Source organism: Lepidochelys kempii, chromosome 2 (genome assembly GCF_965140285.1).
Source record: "Lepidochelys kempii isolate rLepKem1 chromosome 2, rLepKem1.hap1, whole genome shotgun sequence".
In the NCBI taxonomy this organism is placed as follows: domain Eukaryota; kingdom Metazoa; phylum Chordata; order Testudines; family Cheloniidae; genus Lepidochelys; species Lepidochelys kempii.
In genome coordinates, this window is record NC_136381.1 from 87,759,722 (window position 1) to 87,779,392 (window position 19,671).

The window sequence follows — 19,671 nt, forward strand, 5'->3', positions numbered from 1 at the left end:
AGTATTATGAAATTAAAGTGGTGATGAATGCAAGTTTAGGTCGGTATAGATGAGAGATTGGATTAACAGGTGATTTCCTAGATTTTAGTGATTGGGTTGATAGCAAATGCATCTTGAGTGAATTTAACTGTAAGTTAAAGAACTTCTTTGGGTAGAAATGTCTCATTGTTTTCAAAAGCTATATACACAAATCAAAATACATACTGAAACAAGGCCAACATTTTCAAAAGGGGCCATTCCTTTTGGGTTTATGATGTTAGAGCCATTCAGTTTTTGGAGGTCAGAACAGACAGGATCTCTTTTGCACAACTGCTGAACTAAGTAGGACAGGTGGGTGAAAAGAACAGCGGTGTCCAGACAAATAGTCCAAATTATAGAAGCTACATGTGCTATTGCCAATTTGCTCAGAACCAGCCAAACATCAAAGTTTTCAGGAATGAACTGTCTTATTTTTTTAAAAGCTAGGAAAGTCCATACAAATAAGTGAAGAAAACACTCAGAATTCAGGTTTCAGAATGGTAGCCGTGTTAGTCCATATCAGCAAAAAGAATGAGGAGTATTTGTGGCACCTTAGAGACTAACAAATTTATTTGGGCATAAACTTTTGTGGGCTAAACCCACTTCATCAGATGCATGCAGTGGAAAATACAATAGGAAGATATAGCTATCTATATATACAGATATAAATATATAAAGAGAGAGAGAGAACATGAAAAACTGGGGGTTGCCATACCAACTCTAACGAGACTAATCAATTAAGGTGGGCTATTATGAGCAGGAGAAAAAAAACTTTTGTAGTGATAATCAGGATGGCCCATTTCAAACAGTTGACAAGAAGGTGTGATTAACAGTAGGGGAAAAATGAGCACGGGGAATTAGTTTTTAGTTTGTGTAATGCCTCTCCACTCCCAGTCTTTATTCAAGCCTAATTTAATGGTGTCCAGTTTGCAAATTAATTCCAGATCTGCAGTTTCTCGTTGGAGTCTGTTTCTGAAGTTTTTCTGTTGAAGAATTGCGACTGTTAGGTCTGTAATTGAGTGTTCAGGGAGGTTGAAGGGTTCTCCGACTGGTTTTTGAATGTTATAATTCTTGACGTCTGATTTGTGTCCATTTATTCTTTTGCATAGAAACTGTCTGGTTTGGCCAATGTACCTGGCAGAGGAGCATTGCTGGCCCATGATGGCATATATCATATTGGTAGATGTGCAGGTGAACGAGCTCCTGATGGTGTGGCTGATGTGATTAGGTCCTATGATGGTGTCCCTGAATAGATATGTGGACAGAGTTGGCAACGAGCTTTGTTGCAAGCATAGGTTCCTGGGTTAGTGTTTTTGTTGTGTGGTTGCTGGTGAGTATTTCCTTCAGGTTGGGGGCTGTCTGTAAGCGAGGACTGACCTGTCTCCCAAGATCTCTGAGAGTGAGGGATCGTCCTTCAGGTTAGGTTGTAGATCCTTGATGATGCCCTGGAGAGGTTTTAGTTGGGGGCTGAAGGTGACAGCTAGTAGCGTTCTGTTACTTTCTTTGTTGGGCCTGTCCTGTAGTAGGTGACTTCTGTGAATTCAGTTAAACACTCACATGCCAGGAATTTGATACAGTTAATGTTATTCTGCTGCCTTGTGATAGTTTTTTCAGTTAACTGCCTCTTCCCCTAAAATCTTAAATGCTACCCAGGGAAAGTACTGGACAGGGAATTTGTCAATAAAGATATACAGAACCATTAATTGTGATAATGACATTAGTTTATATATAAGAAGATGGGGAAAATGCAAGGTATCACACCTACACAAACTTGTAGACAAAACTGTATAATATATTAAATATTACATGAACATGTAACAAAAATATATTGTAACCTGCAATACATAAGGGGACAGTATTAAGGCTTCATCTGCAACCAGTGCCAGCCCTGCTAATTTGCATGTATGCGACAGTGAAGTCAAGTCTTTGTGTGAGTAAAATTATATATATGTGTTTGCTGGCTAAACCTCTGTGGCATTTTTGACTTTTTAATGCTTACCTGTGGAACCTTAAAGAATGTGTGTGAATTTAAATTTGGCACAACATTAAAATTTTGTATAAAGATAAAGCTTTTATAAAAACTAGGACCAATAAACATGTTTCCACAATAAAAAAAATCCATTTAAAAACATTTGTATTTAAACAAACATCTCCTATGCAATGTTTGAAATCTAAATAAGACACCAGGGAAAGTGAAACCGACTATAAACAAAATAAACAGACTTTCATTGTCAAAGCCAGAAATATGCAAGAAATAGAGAATGAATAGTGACCGGTAAATTGAATTTTAAAAATTCTTTCACTTTTAATAGTACCCAGTCTTGCAAACACTTAAGCAAGCACATGCTTAATCTTACTCTCATCAGTAGTCACACTAAAGTTAATGAAACTAAGCTCCTCGGAGCTGGAATGGTCTTTTTGTGCTGTGTTTGTACAGCATCTGGTGGTAATTTAAATATTAATAATAATACCCTCGAAAGTGGGTATTAATAACTAAAGTAAAGCAGCTGCAGAAATGATTGTAGGATTAGGAGTCTAGAGTTTTAGCAGCAGCCTACATAAAAAAATTTGTTTACAGCCTGGCATTTTTAGTGCATGGAAACACGTAAGACGTTTTAATATCTTTCTGGGAAGGACTGTTTGCTGTACTTAGAGGCTGGCATACACATTTGCAGTTTTGCTGTTTTTACATAAAAATGCGTGGCCTGGAACCAATTCTTCCTGCTGCCAGGATCTCCGTTTTTTAAAAAAAAACAATACTAGTTTTGGTTGCTTTTCTTCCACCCCCCCCCCCCCCCCCCCAGCTTTTGGTGGCTCGGAATCACACCAGCCCAGTGCATGTGGGGAAGGTGGAGACTGGCTCAGCTGTCAAAGGGCCAGGGCTTCAAGGAAACTGCGCAGCACTGCACGGGAGTGCGGATTAACTACTGTGTGGGATGTGTCCCCGACTCGTGGTGCGTTACGCTGTGTTAATCACCCGCATCAGTCAGTCTTCCGAGGGGGCGCTAGGAGGCACGAACCTCTCCGCACTTTTTCCTGGACGGTGCCGCGGCTGCCCTGGCGAGCGGCAGCCGAGGAGCAAGTTAATGAGGGTTTGGGGCCGTGCTGGACCGTGGGCTTCCCAATCCCACAGCTGAGGAGAACTTTTCAAGCCTTCTTGCCGGGGACCCAGGCGCACGGCAATCAACCCGGTTTTGGGGAGGGGGGAAACCCCCACGCCTTTTCCTCTCCGCCCCCCCGCAGCCGCTGAGCTCGCCGCCCACCCCCGGAGCTGCAGCCCGGGCAGCACTCGCCCTCTAGCGGGGGCCAGGCGGCGGCGGCGGCGCTGGTGGCTGGGCGTGACTTCAGCGCCGTCTTTAGCCCGCCTGCCGGGGGCACCGCGAGGCAGAGAGGGAGGCGAGCGGAGCGGAGCGCCGGGCGAGGAGGCTGCAAGGGCTGGGGCTGGAGGAGGCGGGGACGGGACTCCCAGGCGCGGGCAGCGGCGGGACTGAGAGGCTGCGCTGCAAGCCCCCTTTCCCCCCCCCCACTTCTCCCGAAACAGGAAAACAGCGCCCCAGAGCCAGCCCCTCCCCGCCGCCGCACCCCGCCCGGCTCCAGCCTGCCCCCGGCAGCCGGCTGGGCGGGAGTGGGGCGCCTGCGAGCTCCCAGCTGCTTTGCCCCTCGCGGAGCCGCGGGGGGAGACATGGGGAAAGTTGGAACTTGCCTGCTGACTTTGGCTGGACTTTTGCTGGCAGCCGGAGCGGAGCCCTTCACAGGTAAGAGGAGCCTCCCCATCTCCGCCCCCAGTGTCCCGCTGCCTGGGAGGCTGCGGTGGGGAGCTGGTTTGCCTGCGGGGAGTGAGCCCGGGAGCGGTGGTGGACGCGAGCCCAGCCCCGGGAGCCAAGGGAGAGGGCGGAGGGGAGCTCAGCGCCGACCGGTCCCGTTAGACCAGCGAGGGGAAGGTGTTGAGTTGTTTGGAGTCAAGTGGGACCCCTGGCGCACCGCATCTAGAGGCGGCGGCGGCGGGGGGGAGCGGGGTGTTACATTATTGTATTACTGGGGGAGGGGGGGAATCTTCTTTTCCTTGGAGTCTTTCCAAGTTTCCTGCCGCCCGAAGTTACTTGGAGGGGGCGGGGGGGGGGCGTGAGGGGAGTGTAAACGGGCCGTGTCTCTTCCAGGGCGCATCCTGGCCGGGCATGAGTGCTACGAGGTGCCAGGCAAGGGTGCAGCACGCGGCGCTTAGCGGAATGCTGGCAGCCGGCTGGGCTGGGGCCGGGCCGGGAGGGAGGCGGGCAGGGCTTGCTTGCGGAGTGGGTCGGAGTTACAATGGGCAGCCGAGCAGTCGCTGAAAATGTGGGAGAAAGAGAACTTTGGGTTTCCACCAGACAGGGCTGAGAGCCGCCCCCTACCTCCAGAAAACAACGGACAGAGGGGCAACAGCAGCGTCCCAGCACTCCCCCCTCTCCCCCCATCGCTCTTCCTCCTCCTCTCCCATCAGTTTGTCCCGTCATCAAAGCTGAAGCTTCATTATTAACTCTAAAAATTCGCACTGCGTTTAAGTGCGAGCGTGCAGTGACAGCGGGTGATCAGTTTAAAAAGCGGGGGACGGCCCCTTTTTAAAAGCACAGAAGAGTCTTCAGCCTATAGTGAAAACCCTAGGAAAGGGGGGAAACAGTGCGTGTCCTAGACATGCCAGGTTTTTACATCCATGGTGCAGCTCCAGAAAAGAATTCCTATTGATGCATGTCCTTTTTTGTTTTTAATTGCAATTTTAGGTTTGCCCTTCAGCATCTTCATTGGTCTGTGTTTTTCCTTCCCCATCCATAACAAAATCCGTCATATATTTTAAAATGTATATTAAAGAAACCTATAATTCTGGGTGGAAAGTTAGGTTGTGAAACAGTTTTGTACATTTATTTAGCAGGCATGAGTAACATCAGATCTTTTTTTATCTTGAAATTAGTGCATCTAAGACATCTGGTCTTCACTTCTTGCTAAATGTGCTTTCTGGTGGGGAGTAGTACTCTCTGCTTGTCTTATTTCTGAGGTTGCTGGGTGGTTTGTATTTTGTACCTTACATGTTGCTTGTATGCAGCACATAGTACAGCCAAGTTTTGTGCTTAAAGGATTTTTTTAAAAATAAACTTATTCTGGTTCAGTGTTACATTTCCCGGACACTGTATATTCAGGCTGTTTTTTCTCTCTCTCTTTTGAACATGTGCTCATAAGCCAGAGGGTTCCTTAGTGGGGGGGAAATGTTCCAGAGGATTGCATTAAGATGATATCTCTTCCAGTAATCTTGTTAGGATGAGGCTATCCTCAGCAGTGAGTTATAGAACTGAACTCATGTATATTAGTGCTATAACTCATTAATGTTGGAAATCTAGTGTTCAGACTTGATAAAATCATAGAAGTGTAGGGCTGGAAGTGACCTCAAGAGGTCATCAAGTCCAGCTCCATGCGCTGAGGCAAGACCAAGTAAATATTGACAAGAAGTCTCTAAATTTTTATGGTATCTCTAATTTTATTTTTATTTTATTTTTATATTTATTAATATAAAGCCATAATGTGCTCCCTACCTCCATGATCTTATCACAGTTTGTTTCAAGTTAAACTAGGGCAACTATCCTTTTGTTGAATTTTTAATTTAGTTGCATGCAAGGATGGGTTAATACTTGCATTAGGGTAAAAATTTAAGTGCTGTTCATCTTGCTTCAGTACAATCCTGCTTTAGTATTGTTGTAGCTCTTGGTTATAGTATTAGTTTACATTACCACATGCTGAGAAGAAGAGCTGTGATGTGGAACACAAGCAGTTCAGAAATGTCTTAATGTTGCTTTAATGTCCTATATATATAGTTAGTTCAACTGTATAATTGTATAACACTCTCTGTGAACTGGCTGGGTTTTGGAGTGTTGAATGAAACATGTTTTTTAAAAGTTTAATGGGCCAATATAACTGAGCACAGAATTTGGCCTACTCTGTATGGTTATTTTTTGTTTATATGTAAAGGTAATGCATAAATTACCATGCACTTGCTAAGAACAAAATTGATGCATTTTTCCATTGTGATACTGCACCATAGAAAGTGACTGGGGGTTATTTTTGCTCTTTGTATGCCCTGGGAAAAAATGGTTGCTGTTGCTTTTGTTAAAAGCTTGGTGCATCAGTCCCATTGATGATTTGTTTGTCTATGAGTTTCGTAGTTGCCTATCTCCTGCCACAGAAGTGAACTATGTGGTCAATGCTATTTAAAAAAGCAAAGAAACCATCTTTTAAGCAAAGAATAGCAATTGACTGAAAAAGTAATCTTTGCAAGTTATACTTTTATCTTTATTTTTGCACTGACTTATTTGTACAGAAGTTTGTTCTAATGTTGTCTTCAGGTGTTCATCTTCTTATCTGGGAACTAATCACCAGGAAAAAGCAGATCTTTTTGTTGTTTAAAGTCTTGACACTTTCAAGTAATCTTTTGATATTAGCTTAACAGTTAATAAAAATGGGGTTTTCTGTGGAGGTCTTAATTGATGAATCTGAAATTCTAGGTTCATCAATTCAAGATGACAATGATCTTAAGAACTAAAACTCAGGAAACAATAATGAAGATTTCTGATTAAAAAGAAAACACTGGTTATTTGGAGCAGTTGAAAACAAACCTAGGATTGTTAGGCAAAAGCATGATGTAAATGGTGTATTAGTCCTTACAGTAGTCTTTTTTGAGAAGCACTTTATTTTTTAAAATAATTACTTCCCTTAATAATTTAACAGGTTTTTCTTCTTCATTTTAGTTTGACTGTGTATTTAATGGCCCTTTATGAAGACTGATTTCTAAAATTATAAAAGTTTGTAAACGCTAAGATGTGGTTATATGAAATCCTAATTTGAATTCATAGTATTTCTTCTTTCATCTCTTTGGTAGATTACTCATACTAGAAAACACAAGCTATTTCTGAAAATGATATAGGTCAAGCAAAAATATGATGCAAGCTGAAGAGTTACAAGTGGTGATGTAAGCCTAAATGTCACCTTTTATATAAAATGAAAGGTCTAGACACGATGAGCTCTGTCAAATATAAAAATGCTTAATTGAAATTGAAGGTAGAGAGACGTGTAATAAAATTCAAAATCGATGCATTTTTATAAAAGCATCACATTTCTGATAAAACTAAAATACACGCATCCTTCTAAAATTGGTGCTTTTTGCTTCTAATGCAAGCTTGTCCTAGAGAGGCCTATTATTAGATTGTACAGTTCTGTTGTTGTTGTAGAAACTGACTGTAAAGTTGTATGTCAACTAACTTTTTACCTGTAATTGTTTTTTCACCTCTATCTGATGAGTCCAACTGCAATTTAAAACAACAACAACAAAAAGTCTGGCTGAAAGGTATGTGTAAGTAGGTCGGGGTAACTTATATGGTGCCAGTACTAACTATGGTTATGAGGAAAATAACTTGAAATAAAGTGCCTTACAAAAATTGGAAATTATTGCCTTTTATATCGTATTTTCAGTTCTTTGGGCAGGGACTATGTAAATAGGAATCTCAAATTTTTCACAATAAAATCTGCAACAATACACAGTAATCTGCACTCATAAGGGAACAGTTGGTTCACTGGGCTTTAAACTTCATACGGATAGTACTGGTTTGGTCACTGAAAAGATGGAAGGTATGCTCAGATCCATAGGTGCTCTTGTAGCTGAAATTAAAATTCTGGTACAGTGAAATATGTAGATGTTGACAGAACATTAACCTGATTTAAGATTTTTTGATTTTGTAAATTAGGCCAGGCCTACACTTGGAAGGCTTTACTAGTATGCTATACCTGCACAGCACTTCTGCTTTGGATGCAGCTTATACTGGCAAAATTGCACTTCTGCCAGTATAACTTATTCCAGTCCTGTGCCCGCTTGCCCCTCTTCCCATTCCTTATAGGGGAAATAAACTATACCAGCAAAAGTGTTGTTCTACCAGTGTAACCGTGTCTATGCTAAGGGTTTCTGCCAGCTCAGCTATGTCATTCAAAGATTGCATCTCACGACATACACCCTGGCCGACACAGCCGTGCCTGCAAAGGTTTGTAGCGTAGACCAGGCCTCAGTAAACCAAACCAAAGCCATTGCACTCTAGGGTCCTGCTGCTGTTAACATTAACTCAACATGTGTAATCTCATTGATTTCAGTGTGGCTACTCATGTGAGTAAAGTGGCAAATGTATGTAAGAATTTGGAGGATCAGGCCCCAAGTGCATAATTATTTTAAAAAAAATTGAAATCATAAACAAGTGATCTTGAGTGAAATAAACATAAATACATCTTTAGCTTCCCTGTAAACTGAAACAATGCTTGTGATGTTTCATATTAAATAATTATTTAGGTATTAAGCTTTAATATTTTACGTGAAAGAGGTATTTCTAGAAAAAGAAAGTGTTCATATTTTTCTAACTGTTATTGCCATTCTTACCTTGTGTGCATATTGTAAGTTAGTAATAAAACCATATCAGGCTAACTTTTGTGTTATTTATTAAAAATTAAAGCTTTTCTGTTAAGTCATTGATTAAGATGGTGGTATTAGTATGGTAATATAACGGGAGAAAGTATACCCTACAGGATATTACAAGGAGGTTATGACATTGAAAAATTCCTATAATGTCTCTTTGGTCTCACAATTAAATAATCAGAATCCATGGGAACAAAAATTACAGTTTCTTGAAACAAGCCAGCAGGATATAATATTTTTGAAAATAGTATTTTTAATGCTCATGGAAGCTGCTAGATTGACAGCAGTAGGGACTGAATCCTCCATCTAGCCACAGAATATGTGCAGGATGAATTGAGTAAACTTCTTCACACTCCTTCCTAGTCACAGTCAAATTACATTATTGGGATGTATTGAAGGTAGTTCATTTTCCATGCGTATTCATTATCAGCAGGGATAATGGATAAGTGTGCCACCCAGTTGTGATGCGTGTACCTGCCCTGCTCACTAGAAATTGGACTGAGACAATCAGCTCACGTCGCATAAATCATTGACCACGCATCTGAAGATAACTGGTTTGAATTTGATTTGGCAACCTGGAGAGGTAGTCTCCATGGACCTGATCTAAAGCCTATTGAAGTCAATGGGATCAGGACCCATACACTAGTCCTCTAGATCACTTGTAATTTTATATTAATGAATCATTTGAGAGAGTTTTTTTTAATTTAGGGGCTATTGGTATTGTCAAAATACTTATTTGATGTTTTAACAACCTTGCCTTGGGCAATGACAAACATCTAGAACTATGAGACTTCCAAAATGTGACATTAGCACTAAACAGTTTAAAAGATATAGCTTTGAAAATTATATTCATGGTAAGCTATTTGTGTATTGTTATAATAAAATTAAACCTTGATTTTTTTTTTCTTTTTCAGTTCACTGGTAGTATAACCTTACCAATGCATATGTTAAGGTCAAAATCTTTGACAAGTTTGGTATTCCTTTTCAAAAATAATTTATGTTAATAATAATAATAATTCTACTGTTTTACTTCTCCCACCCCATTATTTTCAGTTCCCCCCCTCCCTTTTCTGATTTCACCATGCAAAATTACTGGTAGTGTTTTGCCAGCTGTGATCTGTTGCTGATCACTAGGTGTAGCTGCATCTCTAAATCCACTTTTTCCAAGCAAAGAAAGATAAAGGATTGTAAACTGGGTTTTCTGAACAAGCTCGAAGTGTCGAATACAGTGTCTTTGTAACCATACAAAATTCTGATTTGACAGAAGTTTGCTAGCACAGGTTTGAGTTTATACATGTTAACTGTTGGTTTAATTTTGCAAAAAGGCAGCTTTCTTGGAGTATGCTCTAGTGATATTCTGCATTTGACTCAACAGAACACAGAGAATGGGGAATGAATGTGCCTGTGTAATAAATGCAGTGCCTATAATCAGCTTACAAAAAAATTCTGTTATTTGCTAGTGGCTTAAATGTAGTAGTAGTAACTGACAAGAATATCTTACATGTATGCCAGGGAAGTATTGTAAGGTTACATTTTATGCCTCCTGATTGATTCATAAATCCTTCTTCAATAAAAGTTTAAGTATTTGCTCAAAGTTCATCTTTTTTTTTTAAAAAGGTTGAGGTCCTGACAATTGAATTCTAAATTGATTTTTTTGGAATGGCTGTGGGGTGAATAGTGAGTGGTGTATGGGGTTTTCGTCATGTGAGTTCCATTAAGTTTACTAAGAATTGCATGGGTAAATCCCTGCCTGCACTGTGCTACAAAAAATGTAGAGAGAAATATATGTTTTTTGCTCATGTCTATGTCAAGGATTTTTTGCTGAAATTTCTAAGGCTAATAGTAGAGCAAATCCAAAAGAATATTTAAGCACTTTATGGAATTTGAATATCTGTTAGCTGCAGGGAATGGGAATAAGTGTCTATCACTCTGCAGTGATGCCAATTAAGGAGTGATGGTAAGGATCAGAGTCCTGTCCTGGTTTACTGATACAAAAGAATGGTCATGTTAAAGGGGAGTTCTACAGACTGTAGAATTAGAGTTATGAGGTGTGTGTGTGTGTGTGTGGGGGGGGGGGGGGGAATGTGAGATTTCCAGAGCTTTGTGAAGGAATTGGTGAGATCCACTGAGGATGAGGGGGAGGGGAGGGGAGGGGAGGGAAAGGAGAGTATAAAAGATCTCAAATATAAAAATATTATATAACAGCTAGGAAACATGCCTTGAAATGTTTCAGAGTAACAGCCATGTTAGTCTGTATTCGCAAAAAGAAAAGGAGTACTTGTGGCACCTTAGAGACTAACCAATTTATTTGAGCATAAGCTTTCGTGAGCTACAGCTCACTTCGTCGGATGCATACTGTGGAAAGTGTAGAAGATCTTTTTATACACACAAAGCATGAAAAAATACCTCCCCCCACCCCACTCTCCTGCTGGTAATAGCTTATCTAAAGTGACCACTCTCCTTACAATGTGTAGGATAATCAAGGTGGGTCATTTCCAGCACAAATCCAGGATTTAACAAGAACATCTTTGGGGGAGGGGGGGTAGGAAAAAACAAGGGGAAATAGTTTACCTTGCATAATGACTTAGCCACTCCACGAGCAGGAGAGTGGGGTGGGGGGAGGTATTTTTTCATGCTTCGTGTGTATAAAAAGATCTTCTACACTTTCCACAGTATGCATCCGATGAAGTGAGCTGTAGCTTACGAAAGCTTATGCTCAGATAAATTGGTTAGTCTCTAAGGTGCCACAAGTACTCCTTTTCTTTATGCCTTGAAATGTTTTTATTATACTTTTTACATATTTTTATTTTCTTAATTTTGTACAGACCTTGTCTTTTTCATAGTATATAAAATAGTCTTGAGGATTAGTCAAAACTTCATTTTGTGACAGCTTTACATAGTAGCAGTTGGTTGTTTTTTGCATGTGTCATGTGATAATGTTAATCATTAATGTGTAGAAAGCCATGAAAACAACGTCCTCCTTAAGAGCCTTATTTTCTGCACACATTTGGACTCTGTTTCTGAAATTTGGTGTCCTAATATGCAGCACCACAAGCTGTAGCTACATGAAGAGATTTTTTTTTCTGCATGCAGCTATTCTTATTATAACTGTCCTTTATGACATTCTTGTGTAAGGCAATAGCATGACATAGATATTACTTAGTTGAAAGCAAAAATACATAATTACTTGTTTCATCACCCTAGCCATCTATTTCAGTGTAATTTCTCCTACCAATTGCTTTATCTCTTACTATACTCATATATGTGAAAAATAATAACCATATGTATAATATATTAGCAGTTTGTACCATATTTATTAAGAGGGAGACTTCCTACGGGACTTGTGCTTCTAAAGTCCTTAGATGTTTTGGAAAATGTCCCTAATTTACTAATTTATATAATTCTTTGGCTTTATTAAAAAAAAATGGAGAGAATGGATTTGACTTTAAAGACCTTTTTGAAACTTTGGGCTGTAACTATACTTACATAGATTCCGTATTTATAATAACCGTTTGCAGTCATGCTGATTTTAGGGTAAAATTCTGCTCTTGAAATAAAAATAGGAAAATGTCTGAGAGAGTTTCAGCATACTTATGCACCCCACGAGAATAATGGAATTCTGCCCTGTGATTTTTGTCGTGGATCTGTTCTTGTGGATCAGCCTGTGGTAAATAATGAGGAGGACAGGTCACTGACTCAGAGCAATCCAGATAGTTTGGTAAACTGGGTACAAGCAAACAGTATATGTTTTAATATGGCTAAATGTTACGGACAAAGAATGTAGGGGATGGGGGATTTTATTCTGGGAAGCAGTGACCCAGAAAAAGATCTGGGGATTGTGCTGGATAATCATCTGGCCATGAGTTCCCAGTGTGATGCTGTGGCCAAAAGATGTTATCCTGGGATGCATAAACAGGGGAATGTTGACTGGAGTAGAGGATATTTTATCCTATATTTGGCACTGGTGCGATCATTACTGGAATTACCAGTTCTGATATCCACAATTTAAGAAGGGTATTTATAAATTGGAGAGGGTTCAGAGAAGAGTCATGAGAATGATTAATGGATAAGAAAACATGCCTCACAGTGAGAGACTCCGGGAGCTCAATCTAAATAGCTTAACAAAGAGAATGTTAATGGGTGATTTGATTAGTCTGTAAGTATCTACATGGGGAACAAATATTTAATAATGAGCACTTCAGTCCAGCAGAGAAAGGTAACACATGATCCAGTGGATCTGGAAGTTGAAGCTAGACAAATTAAGACTGCACAAAAGGTGTGAATTTTTAATGATTAGTAATTAACCATTTACCAAGGATTGTGGTGGATTCTTCTTCACTGACAATTTTTAAAATCAAGATTGGATGGTTTTCTAAAAGATTTTCTAGGAATTATTTTGGGGGAAGTTCTATGGCCTGTGCTATACAGGAGGTCAGGCTAGATCATCACAATGGTTCCTTCTATCTTTAGAATCTGATTGACTTTGACTGAATAAGTAATTTCCATTTCTAATACATATATTTCTGATACTTTATAGATCATTGTAATCCATACTCTGGTTGAGAGACTCAGATCTTCTAGAAACTGTGCCTGGTTCACGTTTTCCCTTAAGGCAAGCTTTTGCATTTCCCTTGATATAGCTGAAAGCCTTTTGGGTTTTTTGGAATTTCTTTGGTGGTGGTTTTACTTGTTTAAGTCGTCCAGCTAAACATCTAAGTGAGCTGATCCTTATAAATTACTTTATGGTGGTTGGTATTTGTTTGTGATCACAAAATAAACCCACAGTCACCAGTTTCAGATGATTGTATGAATACATCTTCAAGTTTTGCTGTAAACCGTTGTCTTAAGATCAAACCCAGGCTGTTTTTCAGGGTTTATCATATGGGAAAAAAGATATCCAATATTGGAGAAAGGCAGAATGCTGGCTGATGATGATTTAAATGCAGAAGTTGATATGATCTCTTCAAGATACATATTGTCGTCCATCTGCATTAGGACTCCCACTGATGTCAGTGGGAGTTCTGTACATTGGCTAAGGGTAGCATGCTACTCTCAGATGCGTAGCTGCTTCCAATTTTAATGAAGTGCAGTTCAGAGCTGACTGCACAATTTGGTGGCAAACTTCGAAGTACAGAATATTACAAAGGTTGATAGGCCCCTTTCTGTATCTGGATGCAATGCTTCATTCCAGATACAGATTTCAAATTACCGATTTCCTGCTCTGTTCTCTGACACATTAAAAATAAAATAAATTTTAAAAGGCCAGAAGCACAGCACTCACCAGCAACTCTACAGTCTGTTTATAGAGTGCTAGCAAAATCGAGAAAAAATATTTGTACAAGGTTATTTCTTTCACTTTGGACTTGCAGAGTGTTTGTGTACATACAGGTATAATTTAAATTATGATTACCTTGCTGTTACCATCAAATTAAGCACTAAAATGCAGTATCTAAAAGATTTTTACTACAGTTTTAGGAAGTTTGAAGTGCTACATGATGATAAATTATATAATCCCTCTTGTTTTATAGTTTAAGATATGATGTGAAATCCTGGCTCCATTAAAGGCAATGGGAGTTTGGCTATTTGCTTCAGTGGGGCCAGGATTTCTCACAGAGTTCTTAACTAATCCTAGACATTTTGTACTTGCATATGGGGAAATAGAAGAAGTACAGACTGAGGGTATGTCTGTATTACCCGCTGGATCGGCTGGCAGCGATCGATCCAGCGGGGGTCGATTTTATCATGTCTCGTCTAGACGCGATAAATCAAACCCCGAGCGCTCTCCCATTGACTCCAGTATTCCACCAGAGTGCGAGGCACAGGCGGAGTTGACGGGGGAGCGTTAGCCATTGACTCACTTCAGTGAAGACACCACGGTGAGTAGATCTAAGTACGTAGCTGAAGTTGTATAACTTAGATTGATTCCCTCTCTCTCCCCCCCCACCACCCCAGTGTAGACCAGGCCTGACTCAGACATATGTAGGAATTAAAATATTCAGTAGATTTGAGAATTACTCTTGTTTTTTTCCCTTTTACCTACCTACCCTTTTCTGAAATCTACTGAAAGAAAACTAAAGGGCTTTCCGCTGCTGCATTTGAACTGCATTTTCCCTTTGACTTCTCCTTCAGCAGTGGTTACTAAAACACAAGCCAGCCCTTCATTACAGAAGATGGATTTAATGGTGTCTTCTAAGGATAACTGTAAGGCAGGGATAGTCAATTTATTTTTTTTTGTCAAGGTTCAGATTTCTTCGTCAAGGTCCAGACCCCAGAGAAAATAATAATAATAATAATAATTAATAATACAAACATAACAATGATAACAATATGTAAATAGATTTCAGGGTCCATTCAAAAGTATCTGGATCCGGATTTGGTCTGCAGTCCTCCTATTGACTACCTCTGCTGTAAGGAGTTCTCCTGTTGGTGCCCTCTTTTATGTATCTCAAGAATGTCTTCTTTGTGGCATGCATTCTTTTCAGCACTGTCCCAGAAGACCCAACACAAGGTTGCTTGCACTTTTAAAACTGTTGGTTAGGGAGGTGCCTGCTAGTGGTTAACAAGCAAGTCATCCCCTGATGTCTTTTTAAAATAACAAACAAAAAACCCTACAATGAATGAGCAAGTACTTATTTAAAAACGAAAAGTTGAAAACGAGAAGTTTAGGGCCATAAAATGTATGATATGACTGTACTCTGTTTATGGTGACCGTATAGGACGTGGGTTGAGGACGGCATGCAAGGCCCCTGAGAGGTTTCATTTGTTTTTACTTTCAATATTGTCATTGAGAGTGGCATACATACACCTAGGGCAATAAGGGCTTTATGTAGATTAGTCTGACTTTTTCAGTTTTGGATTTTGAAGACGTTAATCTCTGCTTTGATTTACTCTATGGTGTTTTTAAGAAAAGGTAAGTCCTTTAAAATAAATATACTGTACATTCAAACATCCTGAGGTCTAGAAAGCCGTGGAGGATTAGCCACGGGGCTAATGGGGCCCCGGCCTCGGCCAGTTGGGGGGCCCCTGGAAAAATGGGTGCCCCTGCACCCCGGGCTGCTCTGCCTGCCCTCCTGCCAGGGAGTGGGGTCAGGGTGCAAGGGTGCTCCTGTTGGGGAACAGGGGAAGCCCCTGCATCCCAACCCCACTCCCTGGCAGGAGTGCAAGGCCGTGGAGATGGGGCAAACCCATGTACCCTGACCCCATTTCCCTGGCAGGAGCATTGGCAGAGTGGGAGGGGAGGGGCCCCCACTTGCTCTGGACCAGGGCCCCAGAAACCCCTAATCCGCCTCTGTCTAGAAGCCCAGGACTAATAGAAGTGTGATCTGGGTGAGTAAGATATTGGCTTTCCTGCCTGCTAGGCAAGGACAATAGGGGAGACTAGGGCAGGCTGTCTTGGGCTGTCTTGCCCATCAGGCACAGCAATATTTAGTGGGCCATTCAGAGAGAAGAGTGGTTGAAGGAGTGGAGCAGAGAATTGAGCTCTCAGGTATAGGAGAATAAAGGGCTGAGCAGAGCAACAGAAATTAGCTGCCAGTCAGAAGAACGAACAGGAGGCAGAAGGTCTGGGCAGAGCAATAAAATTGAAATGCCAGTCAGAGTAGAGGGAGATATCATATGCACATGTAAAGGGGGACAATAGGAGCAGGGCAAATGTGCTGCTGAGTATTCCTGAGGGAGCCTCAATTTCAGTGTGTTTTTTGTTAAATATTCACTAATCAGAAGTCTTTGGTGACTGGGGGAGGGGAAAGATTGAGGCTGGGCTTTCAGCTAGTCAGGTAGCTATCCTTGCCAGAAAGTTAAGCAAAAGTTTTAATTTGCTATCAAAGCTAGAGTAAGTAGTAAAATAAACTATCTGATTTCCTGCTGGTGCTAAACAACTGGATTGATTTTTAGGAGGGAGGTGTCCTCTTTCTAACACTTTATTACAGCCTTGCAACTGAAGACATAGTTGCTGATGTTTGTGCAAAAAAAGATTACTTTTAACATCAATCCTCAATTTGTCCACTAATTATCATACATGTTGTTACACACAGACTGTTTTAAATACATGTGTATAAAATGCGCTGTTGGATGATTTAAGAAATATTAAAAGTATTGAACAATGTTTGGAACATATCAATTTAACTAAACAAATATGGACTTGAATCAATGAAGGATCTTACTGAAGTCCTGCAAGGGAAGCATCAAGGGCATGACAAAGGACAATATGTGGGGAAACTTAAACATAAATGCATTTTCCACAATTAATGACAAATTAAATGTTTTATGTAATTTTCAGTAATGTATAGGAAACATGAAAAGCTTTCTGGTGTGGGCAGGCCTTTTGTAAGTGGATAGTACAATACCTTTAAAATTGATCCTTTACATGTATGTGAACTCTCTGCTGCTAGTGTGGCAGCAGAAAATTTCTTTGTCCACCTGAATCTCTTATGACTAGGTTGCTCTGTGAAATGAAACATCTGGAGAACTTAGTGTACAATCTTGTTTAAAACTGTTTACACAGTCACAAAATATGATTTCAGCTTTAGAGATTTTCTTTTTAAAATACTCTCCAATTTACAGAACACAGTTTGCCTTAATGGAGTCTGATTCAAGATTAACACCTATGGAGTGAAATCCTCTACAGTTGCTTACTATAGAATCTTAAGGCTTGTCTATGCTTCGAAGTTTACCAAAATAGAATCATAGAATACCAGCGTTGGAAGGGACCTCAGGAGGTCATCTAGTCCAACCCCCTGCTCAGAGCAGGACCGATCCCCAACTAAATCATCCCAGCCAGGGCTTTGTCAAGCCTGACCTTAAAAACTTCTAAGGAAGGGGATTCCACCACCTCCCTAGGTAATGCATTCCAGTGCTTCACCACCCTCCTAGTGAAAAAGGTTTTCCTAATATCCAACCTAAACCTCACCCACTGCAACTTGAGACCATTACTCCTCGTTCTGTCATCTGGTACCACTGAGAACAGTCTAGATCCATCCTCTTTAGAACCCCATTTCAGGTAGTTGAAAGCAGCTATCAAATCCCCCCTCAGTCTTCTCTTCTGCAGACTAAACAATCCCAGTTCCCTCAGCCTCTCCTCATAAGTCATGTGTTCCAGTCTCCTAACCATTTTTGTTGCCCTCTGCTGGATGTTTTCCAATTTTTTTCACATCCTCCTTGTAGTGTGGGGCCCAAAACTGGACACAGTACTCCAGATGAGGCCTCACCAATGTCGAATAGAGGGGAACGATCACGTCCCTCGATCTGCTGGCAATGCCCCTACTTATACATTCCAAAATGCCATTGGCCTTCTTGGCAACAAGGGCACACTGTTGACCGATATCCAGCTTCTCGTCCACTGTAACCCCTAAGTCCTTTTCTGCAGAACTGCTGCCTAGCCAATCGGTCCCTAGTCTGTAGTGGTGCATGGGATTCTTCCGTCCTAAGTGCAGGACTCTGCACTTGTCCTTGTTGAACCTCATCAGATTTCTTTTGGCCCAATCCTCAAATAGTTGTTCCATAATAAGTGTCCATGTAGGAGTTTATACCAAAATAACTTTTCTGGAATAATTGTTCTGGACTAACTATTTTGGTAAATTTTCAAGGGTAGACATGCCCTTAGGAATGCATACAGAAAGTTAAATGTATGACTGTTGGCTGATGGATTCACGAACAGATCTGTTGCTGAACAATGATCCGTGTGCATTAAATTTATTCAGGGAAGGAAACAATTATTTTCTTTGCTGGTATAGAAGACTCAGAGTCTGGGACAAATGATGGTAATACTGTGGGGTTGAAACAGCTTGAGATGCTGTGAACTTCAGAGCAACAGGGCCAGCTCTAGACCAAATGGCGCCCCAGGCGATGAGCGTTTTTGACGCCCTCCCTCAATTTGCTAAACTTTTTAATACCTTATTTTTGTATTACATTTGTAGCCCATTTCACAACTTTGATGCATGATTTATCCCTTTCATACAAGATACATTTGCACATTAGATCTGTAAATCTGTATTTATTCATGACATATATAAACAAATTAAAAAAATGTTTCCACTAAGCTTCTAGAAACTCTTTAATTTCAAGAATAACTGAAATGTACTAACATCAAGAATTTGAACTGAGCACTAACATTGGGTGGACCAGTGTTAAATAGTGTTATAGTAGGTGACAGCCTCAGAATGTTAAGCCTAGTTCCGTAGTTCAAAATGTTGCTTTTCTTGCCTTTGCCCTCATGAACTGAAGCACTGCATCAGAGAGATCCTAAGCAATAAAATAACAAGCAATGTCAGTCTCTCATCGGCCATCATCAATTGAAGATAGGTTTTAATGAGCCCGAGCTTCAAAAAGCTGCGCTCACCACTTGTGACTGTGACCGGCAGTGTGAACAGAATCCTCAAAGCTATCCACACATTAGGAAAAGTATCCTTCAGCTCTGCATCACGAATGAATTGGAGAACTTGGAATGGAGAGTGCTTCCTGTGTGGCAAAACATGATTGATGTTGTCCAATTTGTTATAGAAGTCTTTAGCACTGACGTCTGAACATTCCTCATGTGTCAGCCTCCGTTGAAGGTCTGTACAATTATTCAAGAGTGTTCTTCTGTCTGCTGGCAGCTTTTGAAGGTCATACAGTCCCCATCCCCCGGGTCTTTTCGTGGTGCTTCATTTAGCCAAATGTTTCTTCGATGGACACTCGAGCATTTTAATTTTTCTTCTGAGCTTCCCATCGCTTTATCTCTGCGCTTGTAACCAAACTGTCTCTTCTTCCGGTGAATACACATTTCCTTGAACACTGGCTCAACTCTTAAATTTTCTGTCATTTCTTTGGCAACAGTGATGGCATCTTCAACTTTGTCCCTATAGGCAACAATGAAATCAAGGCAGCTTCTCATCAAAGTAGTAGCGGTGCGATGACCATCAACTGAGTTTGTAATGCTTTGCTTACAACATTTACTTGTAAAGGATATCATGCCAAACCACAACTGGGACCAGAAATTTGAAGTCAGTGATCTGGTTTGCCAGGCTTTGTGCCTCATGTTAGATTTCGGCCTTGGCTTTACTCAGCTGCACCAGTTCCATCAGGGTGTCATAAACTTCAATCACTGATAATGCACTGGCCTTACGCTGGCAATGCGGCTTTCCCAGCAAGTGTTACTTAGTGGCTTCAAGGTCAGATTTGTAACCTTGTCTGTGAGTTATTCC

At 40.8% G+C, this 19,671-nt stretch overlaps 1 protein-coding gene across 9 annotated transcripts in view; it reads left to right on the plus strand.

The window, feature by feature from the left end:
- Positions 1-19,671, plus strand: part of PTPRM (protein tyrosine phosphatase receptor type M) — an 835,052-nt gene that overhangs the window by 141,734 nt on the left and 673,647 nt on the right. For 5 of the 9 annotated variants that reach the window (XM_073331560.2, XM_073331561.2, XM_073331562.2 and 2 more), the window contains exon 1: positions 2,961-3,773. The exons of 2 other annotated variants lie outside the window; for them this stretch is intronic. In XM_073331560.2, coding sequence (XP_073187661.1) covers positions 3,701-3,773 — 73 coding nt within the window. In that variant the 5' untranslated portion in view covers positions 2,961-3,700. Of the gene's footprint in view, positions 1-2,960; positions 3,774-19,671 lie in introns of those variants that run through there. 2 more of the 9 variants (XM_073331565.2, XM_073331566.2) reach the window with 1 other exon arrangement.